Source organism: Triturus cristatus, chromosome 1_2 (assembly GCF_964204655.1).
Source record: "Triturus cristatus chromosome 1_2, aTriCri1.1, whole genome shotgun sequence".
In the NCBI taxonomy this organism is placed as follows: domain Eukaryota; kingdom Metazoa; phylum Chordata; class Amphibia; order Caudata; family Salamandridae; genus Triturus; species Triturus cristatus.
In genome coordinates this window covers 901044800-901056917 of record NC_140580.1, presented here as the reverse complement: position 1 = coordinate 901056917, position 12118 = coordinate 901044800, and the positions used below count along the sequence as shown (strand labels likewise).

The window sequence follows — 12118 nt, the reverse complement described above, 5'->3', positions numbered from 1 at the left end:
AGAGTTGCAATTTAAAATCCGACTTCACCATAAGTTAGGATTTTAAATTGTGATTCTAGAGATGGTAAATATAAAGTGGTTAAATTTTGTCATTTGGAAATTACATTTATAAAATATAATAAGGTAATTCCAATGTTATCCTTAGGGAGAGGTAGGCCTTTAAGATTTTTTCACAACCCGGATATTTAAAACTCAAACGTACATGTCCAACTTTTTAAATATTCTGCAGCCTGCCATTGAGGCTGTCCAGGGCCTACATAAAGGGTGACTTACGTGTATTAAAAAGGAAGATTTGGGCCAGGCAAAAGGTTTATCCTACCAGGTCGAAATGGCAGTTTACAATTGTGCATTCCGGCTCTGCATTGGCAGGCTTGAGGAATGTTTAAAGTTCTTCTTAAGTGGGTGGCACAAAGAGTGCTGCAGGCCCACTCACCAATAGCATGTAATTTACAGGCCTTGTGCACATGTAGTGCCACTTCACTAGGGACTTATATGTCAATTACATTAGCGAATTGGGTATAAGCCGATGTTACCAAGTTTAGAGGAGAGAGTACAAGCACTTTAGTACTGGGTAGCAGTGGTTAAATGCACAGAGTCCTAACGCCAACAAAAATACATTTTGGAATGAAAGGCAAAAAGTTTGGGGATGACCCTGCAGAAAGGGCCAAGTCCTACAACTTGCTATCCAAATAATTTTGCAATAATTACTCAAAAACTAATCAGCAAGAGAAGTGTGTCCACCAAAGTTAGTAACATGATATGCTGTGACTAGCTCATGGGCTACCAGGATTGACGTGGAGATCTGAAAGAGTTTTAAAGCGTTGAGGAGGGCCCATCTTTGAACATTATCAGTAAACCCGGCTGGCCGGAAGAAGAGTTTGAAGAATGTCTCTGCTGCCACAGATGGTAACTTCAGCAACACAGAGGGCAAAGGCAAAACAGCCAAAGTCGTACCTAACATGCCCATATTTCTGGAGGACCCAAGGAAGGCAAAAAAACGACAAAAACAGGGGAATTCAACGGGGGTGCTAACGAGATGGAAAAGTTGGGAGCCTAGCAACCACTGCTACCAGGCATCAAATACTGTCTATGATACCCTTTTAACTGATACTACCTCTTTTTGTTTGAGAAATGTTAACTGTATGCATGAGAACGTTTTGTTAATGTAACCCAGAAGCACCAAGACCTCTGATCCCCACTGCGAAAAGCCTTCCTAATCTCCATTTCCTAATCTACAAAATGTTGAGGCCTGTGTTGTCTTCCCCAATGATGTATCTTGTTATGCATGATTGGTACCCTACCTAGGTTCCTGCCACTGTCTTAAATGTTCTTAGTTCAAGTGGCTATTGTAGATTTCTCTCAACTCTTTCCCCTCTCTTCAAGAGTCAGGAGTGATTTAGGCAAATGACGATGTCCTGAAAATTATACTGCTATATATGGATATTTTTATCCATACTCCGAATGCCTCATTTAACTCCTCAAACCTCATGCGTCCTCAATAGTTCTTCCTTTTGTAGTGATGAGGGAAAGTGCTGGTGTTGATAGTTGGCTTATAAAAAGGTGTGTAGTGAGGTATGAGGAATGAGGGTCCATGTACTAGGGGATGAAGAATGAGGAATTCGGAATGAGATTAGATGATTGAGGGAAAATGAGTTAGCCTTGTGGGTTGAACTAAAAGGAATGAGGAGAAGTGCGAATTCCAAAAACTATTCAAGTGCTACTCCTGGCATACTGTCATAGCTGCCTGAGCATGCACCTAGAATGTCCAAAATATGTTCATCTATTCCAAACACAGGAGTAAACTAGGGATGTCGTATTGTGATTTGTTTTGGAAATCGGGCACCACATGTCCATGTGCCTGGACACCTCAGTCCAGATGCTCATAATCTCCATGTTCCTACCTTTTCAAACTTCTTCTCAATGTCTGTTTTCATGCTCTAGATCTTACATGCTTCAAGTCAATGTGGTCCATGCTTCCAAAGCCGGTCAGGCTCACCAGACTATCCATCCAAGGGCCTCAATCACGCGCATCGTGCCGCCATGCAATCCGCCTTTTGGGAGCACTTCAAAGGGTCCGCTCCTCGCCCCCAAGCGCGCGCGTGCCACGCTCTGCCGGGCTTGTCTTGTTTTTTGTTGTATGCTTGTTGAGAAAAGAATTGTCTCGGAAGGACACCATGTCTAGATCCCCGCGACCATCTGCAGGACAGACCATTAGCGCCTTTCATCTCTCCAAGGCTCCCCTTGTGTTGCTATCTTTTGATCTGCAAACCGATCCTTTCTGCCCCTTCCTTGTTTGGCTTCTCACCTTCCCACTTCTCTTTTATCATTCGCGCTCCTCATGTGCCGCATGTTTCTGCAGTCCTCTCGCAGGGACCTTACTGTAGTTTGTACCGCCGCCATTCGCACCTTGGCCACGTCACAGATAAGGTGTTAAATCTACCACCACACTTCAGAGGGCGCGCCTTTTGTTGTGTTGCTCATTTCACCTCTGTTTTTCATCACTCGGTGCCTCTTGTTTCACCAGCTGCGGGGGTGAGTTCACTATGTGTGGCCTGAGACTCGTGAAATATTTTGCGCCGCTTTAAGTTTTTGAAAACGCAGCCAGTGCAAGGAATGTGTACACCACAGGTATAACTTTTAATGTAGAATTATGTTTAGTTAGTCCGGAAAAATTATTGTTGAGCAAACTTATGTACGGCTGTGACAGACAAAAATAACACAATTAACTGCACATAGCGCTGTCTACTGTTTGTTTGGTATCTAGGCACTGATATGTATATTACTACCCAACTCCGTGCTACTCAATTTTTTTTTCGACCTCTGAAGGATGAAAGACTGTATTTGTAGCCTGTTATTATTATTATTATTTTGAGATTTGTATAGCGCTAGCTAGACCCGAAGGTATTATAGCGCTTTACACGTTTTGATCACGTTTTTACTCTACAGTGGAATCATTAGTTCACTTAGCTCTTTCACCAGCTTCCAAGCTGAGAAATAAATCGCGTAGCTCTACAAACGTGCCTTAAGAAGGATGCTAGTGTCTCCAGGCACTTCTGAATGAATGGGCTTTGTGTTCTGTAGCATACTAAGATGGCCCCAGCTCCTTTAAAAAAACCGCCTCATCTGCTACTTTGGTCGAAATACTCAGAATCCCACATCTCATTTCAAAATAGTACCGAACCAGCGCTGGGGCGCAGCAATCCGAAGTGCAACAGGTGCAGGTGCAGTGGCACCAGGAGCCGACTGCATCCCTTCCACGGCTGATTTGTATTTATTTTTAACTACTGCACCATCCACCATGGGATGGGGGCTGGCTCTTTTTTTAAACTTGTGATGGAAGAAGTGAGGGAGGAATCTCTCCTCGTGGGACATCATGTGACAAAGACGAGTAGGGTGATGGGGGTCAAAATGTGGCCAACAGTCACAGACAAAGTTAATGCTCGGCTCTGTAGTCCCCAGAAAAGCAGAACGCCAGAACAACCTGGTCTGTAATTTAATGCAAAGTACAGCAGCAAATCCTTTGCGACGAGTGGTGCACCAGCCCAGAAGTTGGAACATGTACTTGAGAAGAAGGAGTTTAAGTATCATCAATTCCAGCAGCCTGGAAGAACTTGCAGGAGGCGTGGAAGCACAAAGGGGCACCTACCTTGGTAAGTACCCAACAGCATTCACTATCTTTATTATGCAGGTGCACTGTTAAGATAATTGCCTTTAACATTGAAATGTTGGCCCATACTAGATGAAGTCCTCTAATATTGTGCCTAAATGGTGTGTGTGTAGGTAATACTCATGTTGTATGATGTTGATCCACATTCTGGCATGTGAGACAAGCAGTTGGATCAGCAGTGGTACATCAACCGCAAAGTGCATATGTGTGGATCGGTAGACACCCACTGTTACCCCTATCCTGGACCCTGGAATCCATTGTCATGATCATCAACCAAACAGTACCATCTATTATCATCAAATCGAATATCAACTGTGTTCTTGCTGCTGTTCCCAAAGAACTCACCTAGGGGCAGATTTACTACGAATTTATGCCTTGTTTGTCTTGTAAAAGTGATCCAAATGGGCACAAATTTTTTGGTTCAATTTTCTTTCCAGAGCTAAACTTGTTTAGCGTTGGAAATAACGTGAAAGTAACACAAAGCAGCGCTTAGTGCTGCTTTGCATTACTTAACGCCAAGGGGGTGTACCATGGGTGATGCATGGGCATTCCCATGCAACTACCCAAGTTTCTGAAGCTAAACACAATTTACTAAATGAGTAGGCAGGGTTTAGTGTCAGAAAATAGCGCACCATTCAAGCAGGCGCTATGAGGGAGAAATGTGTTTTTCAACTTCGCATGTGTGCTGCACTGTACAGCACACATAGAAAATGTGGGGTTATGTTTACAATGATTCTAAGCATAGTATTTTGTACTGGAAGGTTATCCTTTCAGTACAAAACCTATGCTTGACTCATGAAGACACCCTTGCACTATGGCGCAAAGGTGTCTCCGTGGCGCACAGCAGCTGATTATAGCACCGGCACTACGAAAAGGGGAGGAGAGAGCCATATTTTAGGAAATTTGGTGCTCTCCTGCTCTCTCCTTCTCATGCAGCACATCATTTGCGGCTGTTGCACTGCGCTGTATGATAAATTGGTAAATCGGGCCCTTAGTGTGTTTACCTAGTGGTAAACCAATTTCAAATCACGGCACTGCAGCCTGCATAGTGCACCAAAGTGTACCAACGTCGAATGGACTCTACAAGCAGGAAGACCTGATAACAACTAGGGACAACAGGAGGTATGATATCCAGAGAAGGAGGAGAGAACAAAGAGGAAGGTGCACCAGATAAAAAGAGTCCAGATCCGAACAGGTATCCTTAGTGTGTCCTTTTATTTTCTTTTAGTATAAAGAGATTAAACTCAGCCAACGCGTTTCGTTCCACACAAGAACTTCAAGGCACAATTTGGTTCTTTATGTCACTCAAAGATGAAATGCAATGTGACACAATCCCACATGTATGAAAGATTCCCAAAGTCGATGATCCACTATTTGAGTGACAATCGTCTTTTAAAAGAATATATATCAAGCATCAAAGTCTACGAGTTTGTATTTTAATGTATTTGGTATTTTGACTCCATAATACGAGCACAATCAAAAGGGTTCCAATAATCTTAGAAGTCCCATAACCCAAAAATCCAGGGAAGCAGTAATGACACGCGATGAAATTATCCGTCGAGATATCCAGAGAAGGAGGAAGCATCAATATTCCCTCAGCTGCTGCATACTTGACCCCTTGAGAAATCAGCCTGTATAATCAGGAGTTCCCATGTCAACAACTCTGTGATTATGCAGACAACAGGTTGTTCAAAAACACCAAGGTCACAGGTGTTAAAGAATAAGAATAGAATTCAAATTGTACCAATACATCCTCTGCTTAGCACTAAATATAAATCTCTTGCAATATATGACATAATGCAGGAGGACGATGAAAAGGAGGAGCTAGCCACAAGCCGCTCAAAGTCACCTACCTACATGTCCATCCAGATGGGCCGCAAACATGGCAGGAAGCACCACATCTGCTGACACTCCTGTAGCCACCATGACCACCATTGCTGCTGCAACACATGTGGTCACCACATCCACCCCCTCTGCTTCAACACTTGTAATCACCACATCAACCACCTGTGCTATAACATCTTCTTCTGGCATTCACCATTGCATGCCATACTACTGCTGGGCACAGCATCAGTGGCACAACTGCTATAAGCAGAGAAACATTCAACCACAAGTGCCATATCTGTCAAAGTTGCTATTACCCCTGCCTCAGATGCCACCCCATCCTGAGTGACTACATCTATTCTCACAAATCTGCTTTTGACCGCCCTAGTCTTAGGCTCATTTCTTACTGTTGAGGCAAGAAAGGTAGAGCTGGAAGTCAGCCAAGAGGGCGAGGAAGCCTCTCCACAGGTGTCTTTCTCAAGGCACCAGCGAAATATGAGGCAAGGGACACAAACATTTCTGGCACAGCTTCAGGAAATACTGAGCATGCTCCTGAGTTGGTCCAGTTTCAGAACAAAAGACTAGGGCGTTTGAGGGCATTCTTAAGTGGTTAGGGTCCTACAAGCAGAGCACTGTAGCTTAGTGGTCCTGCAAGCAGAACACTACTTTACTGGATAGCTCTGGGGCGACGCTGCTTAACTAAGAGTGTAAAAAAGTTTGGAGCACATAGAATCAGTTACAAAAGTAATCATGAATCAATGTATTTTTCTTCATCACTAGTGGTCACACTTGTGTAGTGGTTGTGGAAGAACAGCTGATTACATAAAACGATCAGGACAACCAAAATGTGTTTTATCATGTTGGACTTAATCAAGGCTTCAATACAAAAAAATAGAAAAAATATATAAACCACATTTTATCTATTTGTTTATAAAGTAAAAATACATTATCATTTTGTTCAACCCATCAAATCAGTACGAGAAACAAAGGTGAGAACCGAGAGGGTGGTTTATAGATGAGCAGCGACCTGCTCCAATGTGTTAAAATGCATTGTTCCAAAGTGATAAAAGAAAGCTGAAGCCGTAAGTGAACATGGCTCAAGATGAAAAGCAAGACAAGAAGGCCGTGCACATGAGGAAGACATGTGGCAAGCAAATATACATAACTGCCATCACCAAGTAATGGTGGTTGAATACCTGAGAACAAATGGTAGATTGAATGACAAATAAAGTTAGTATAAAAATAGTTATTTGTTCATATAGTACCCTGTTATTGCATTATTTATATATTCTCGATTTATTGCTGTAGAAACAAGAAGGACACATAAAAATCAAAAAAGTTATTTTGTGTCTGGACCGTTTTAATAGTATCATAGTCGTAAAAGCATTTGAAATCCTTGAATATACTTACAACGGTACAAAATTAAACATTTGGGGGCAGATTTACAAGCCCCTTGCGCCACTTTTGCGTCACTCTCCCATGTTAAAAGTGACGCAAAAGTGGCGCAAGGGGCTTGTAAATCTGCCCCTTTGTCCCCCAGGAGGAATAGTATGTTGCAGGTAGTAGAAGTAGAAAGGAGTATGAGCGAAAGTGCTCCAGTTCAAAGGCCGTAGGACGCTCAGTAAATAGCTGATGTTCAGTACAGTTTCAGGCCGTGATAAGCCACCAAATAAGGACACAGGCCTCATGTCAGAAAAACCATTGGAAACACATGATAGTGGTGATATTGCTTGAATGTTAAATCTAAACACTTGCAAAAACGCAGTAATGTCCAACCAGTTTTGAAAGGGAGAGTAAAACAGCCCAAACAATAGGTTTTGCGGTGAGTAAAAGGTCACTAATCCAAAGAAACGAAAAATAATGGGTGGAAAGAACTAGGGGGCATATCAGCAACACCCGGCGATAATTATCGCTCAGCGCTCTTAGCGTGAGGATAATTATCGCCAGGTAACGTGGAATTTTATCGCTGAGATAGCGTGCGATTAGCAACGCTTATCTCCTCAGCGATAAAAATCCTCACGCTAACTGCCTAACGTGAGATTATCGCTGGAAACCCAGCGATAATCTCACGCAATGTGGCGTTAGCTTGCTGATAGGAACTCACAAACTTAGCCATGATATCCACCTTCCAAAGGATATCATGGCTAAGTCAGTCCTGAAGCAGGCGTAAGGAAAGTAGCGATAACAGGGGTTATCGCTACTTTTCCTGCCGCTATGCTTCATAGCGTGGGGCGTGATGATAGGAGAAATGTCGCTTAGCGACATTTCTCCTGTCATGTTAGGTCAGGAACGCCCACTTTGCATCTCATTAGAGATGCAAAGTTGGGCGTTAGGAATCCCCACGCTAAAGCAAGGTTTCACGCGTTAGCGTGGCCTTGCTAATTAGGTGATAAAATTATCGCCGCTTTTCGGCCGAAAACGGCCGCAAAAGCGGCAATAATTTTTTATCGCCAGCTTGTAAATATGCCCCTTGTTTTGTTACAACAGGCCAGTTAAATAGAAGTAAAGAAAGGACAACCGGCGCCCACTTCACAAAAAGTCTGCAGCATAAACAGATGGTTTGCCTAACTGAAAGTGGCACAAGGGAGTTATTATAGGAACATTCCGACTGTTAGGTATAAAAGTAAATAGAAAATGTTCAAAACAATTTTATGAAATTTGGAATGCGAAAAATTATAACAAGCATTGGCAAAGCCAATAGGTCTCGGCAATGGCCAAGCTGCAAGCTTTTGTAGTTGTTAATGGGAATATTTTTTAGCTGTATGTTTAAGACAGACATGAATAGCAGTCTGTAGGACTATTCTTTTAGTTAGGTTTCTTCACTTAATGGCCTTTTAACTCGATAGCAATCTCTAACTGGCATCATTTAAGGCCGTGCTGTTCTCACAGTGCTACAACCTAAATTTTCACCATTAGTATTACAGTGGGCCCACATTCACACAGTCACGAAAAGAAAAAGAGAGTAAATGCTTCTGCCTAAGCAGGAGAATCAAAGGTTGGAAATAAAAATGTTACATTAGAAAAATGCATTTAATTTGAAAAGAACAGCAGGGGGGTTTCTGACCAGGCAGGTGTACATAGATGTTAGAACAGGTATAGAAACAATTAACAACATGGGGAAATAAGCCGGCCCACTTAAGCCACTGGCACTCTTTGTATTGGCATAGCCAATAGGTCTCGCCTTTGGGACAGTGTAAGTATTTGGGCATGCAGAACATTATTCTGGGTGCTACAACATCTACTGTCCTTTAACGTGTACATTTTGAAACTAATAGGTACATTATAGCACTGCATTGAGAAGTACTTAATTAAAGTGTTACTTTTGTATATCTGGTAGTCTGAATTCATATTTGGAAGTGGTTAAAACGTGATGATGAAGAACTAGACTGAATTATAAAAGACACATAAGTGACACATATATTATTAGTGAATCCAGAGATGCAGCGTGCAATACATGTTTGCTGTTCCTAAGAAGCATCACGGAAATAAAACTTAATGTCACTTGCAGCAAAGAGGTTCCAGAGTAGGTACACAATGTTCTATTTTTAAGTAATAAATCAGAGAGTTGTTAATTTGGGCACAGAGCACAATTCACCTTTAACCCCTTCCCCGCTCATGACGGAGCCGCTCCGTCATGAGCCACGGTGGCCGTGTGCTCATGACGGAACGGTTCCGTCATGTCACGGCCGTTGGCGGCCGCTCCGCCTACGCGGCGCTGTTTCCCCGCCTGTGCGGGGGGACAACGCAAATGGGCTCCGTCATGACGGAACCATTCCGTCATGAGCACAGCTCAACCGTGGCTCATGACGGAGCGGCTCCGTCATGAGCACAGCGCCACCGCGCTGCCCCCCGGCACCCCCCAGCGCTGCGGCGGAATTCCCGCCGCAGCGAAAGGGTTAACATAAAACACAACAGCCACTTCCTCAAGAAGAGGCCGTGGACACACAATATGGCCCGTGTGTACACACAAACCATACACTCCCTACGTGTGTTCACAGAACATCTGCTTACAGGCTCGCACCACATAAAGCCTAAGTGAGAGTACAAAAAAACAGCCTGTGAGTGGGACCAACTCACAGACTAAATAGTTGTGACCACAGCCTGCGTGTGTGCCCCCCAAACCCCTTACACAGCCTTGTTCAAAGCCAAGCCACAACGCAATCAGTGAGTAAATGCTAACCACAACCAAATAACTAGTGAGAAGGCACAAACCAGAACACAGCCTGGTGCTGGCACAAACTATGAAAAGTTGTATTGGAGGCAGAAACATCAAAATAGCCTGTGAGTGGGTCCAAACCCCAACACAGACTTTGGTATGGCAGAACACAGGCTGTGTGCTTCATCTCTAAGGAATGCACAGCTTCACATACCAAATCACTGTGTCCATGTGTCATGCAGTACAAAGCCGTTTACAATGTAGAATTTCATCAGCCTTGATGGACAGAAAATCTGGATTTTATTAAAAACACGGAGGCTAATATTATTGCAATCTTCTTTTATTGCGCCACCCACAGCAGCACCTTTAAAGAACAAGAACAAGAACATTGACCAAAGTTCTAAGAATCAACAAATTGCCAGAATCACCAGCCATCTTCCTTCTTTTTTGTGAACTGCAACTAAACATAAACATAAGTCCTTAAACGACATCTTGATAAAACCAGGCGAAAGTTAACTACCTTTAACCAGAGACCAACTTCTTCACTCATTGTTGACCACGTCCTGTGAAAGAACAAACAAGGGTAGGGATAAAGGGTGGGATAATATTAGCCTCCGTGTCTTTAATAAAATCCAGATTTTCTGTCCATCAAGGCTGATGAAACTCTACATTTTAATGCAAGACCGGAGGCTAAGATTATTGCAAGTTTAAAGCTTCTCTAACAAACTAGAAGCTGCATTAATCACAAGTTTAAAATAAAACTTTTCTAAAAACTGAGTCATTAGACCAGTCAGCACATCTCAAAATATCAGCCAAAGCACCACCCAGCATAAAAGCTTTCGAAGCAGAAGCACCTCTCACTGAATGAGCACCAAACCTGCTCACATCAACACCAGCATTCTTCATCACTTCTTTCACCCATCTAGCTAGAGTTGGGCTAGACACAGCCTTGTACGGTTTCCTATAAGATATTAGAAGTTGCTTTTCATTTGAAGAGCGAATTCTTGAAGTCCTCTTTTCATACTCTTTCAAACAATGCACAACACATAAAAATTAATGTTCATCAAAATAAGAATAGAAAATGATTTCAGAATTAGTTTTCGTTCTTCTGCACAAGTAGAAACATACACCCTCTGGGTTAAAAATTCCAGCACAGACATCTAATGCTTTCACATCAGATACCCTTCTAAAAGACAGCAAACATAACAAAATTGTCAACTTCCAACTTAAAATTATCAAATCCAACCCACAGTTGTCACCTAAGTTCTCCAAATAAGACAGCACTTTCGACACATCCCAAACAGAAGAATATCTATCGACTGGATGTTTGGAGACTTTCACACTTCTCATCAATCTTCTAACCAGGACACTTATTTGAGGAAAGCTGCAAAGTCATGTATTACAACAGTAACCTTGTGAGTGCTTAATTTGAGCCGGTGGTTTCTGGTGCTTAGCACTGGCACTTAATCATCAACACCGGCGCATTTCATGAGCAGTAGTTAAAGACACATTCATTTACGGGCAGATTAAGTGATTTGCCAAGACTCACAGGATGTTGAGCTGATGCCAGGATTTGAACCTGGTTCCCCAGCTCCGAAGTCTTCAGGTCTGGCCATTGCGCCACATCCTCTCCCCATTTTCATGGTTGCTAGTTGGTTCTGTTTTAGGTGGCGCTAACAGGAGAAATGGGCTAGTGCAAGCTGCCTCCTGACAAGAGCCCCACCACTTATTGTTTTACAAATTAACCACTGGTTACATTCATTTTAACACATATTATTAATTTTGACCTCGGTTATATTCAGTTGAACTGTATTCTATTCAACATGTCATATATATTTCAATGCATGTCATATACACTTTAACACTTGGCATATTCAGGCATGTGACTTATTCATTTCATTGCATGTGTATTGCTTTCAGCAGATGGCATATTCACTTCAGGGTAGGTCATATCCATTTTATCATAATTCAAATTAATTTAAATATGGGTATATTATTTTACATGCATGCCATTTTAACTTAATAAATGGCATATTCATATCAGCATAGGTCATATTAATTTTAGTGTATGTCATATTCATGTCAAGATGGCTTACATTCATTTCAACACATCATAATCTTATAAACACGTCACACTTTTGTCATCATGGATTTCACTCATTTTAAAGTGTAATTTTCATTTAAACATAGTTCATATTAATTTTAGCATTTGTCATGTTGATGTCAAAGTGTTTCCTATAATTAAAATGCACATTGTATTAATTTCACCATATGCCATATGATCCTCACTCTGTGTCATACTCCTTTCAGTGCATCCCATATTAATTTCAATGCATGTCACATTGACTTTATCATAGATCACATTCATTTTAACACATTCATTTCAGCACTATTCATATTCATTTGAACTTGTCTCATATTCATTGTGGCTTATATTCATTACTACATATCTCTTACTCATGTGCATCATA

General features: G+C 42.0%; 1 protein-coding gene across 1 annotated transcript in view; it reads left to right on the top strand.

Moving 5' to 3' along the window:
- LOC146868269 (taste receptor type 1 member 1-like) overlaps positions 1 to 5575 on the top strand; it is a 70329-nt gene extending 64754 nt beyond the window's left edge. The window contains exon 8 of the mRNA XM_085624102.1: positions 5431 to 5575. Within this exon, the coding sequence (XP_085480228.1) occupies positions 5431 to 5575 (145 nt within the window). The remainder of the gene's footprint in view (positions 1 to 5430) is intronic.
- The last annotated feature ends 6543 nt before the right edge of the window (positions 5576 to 12118 follow it).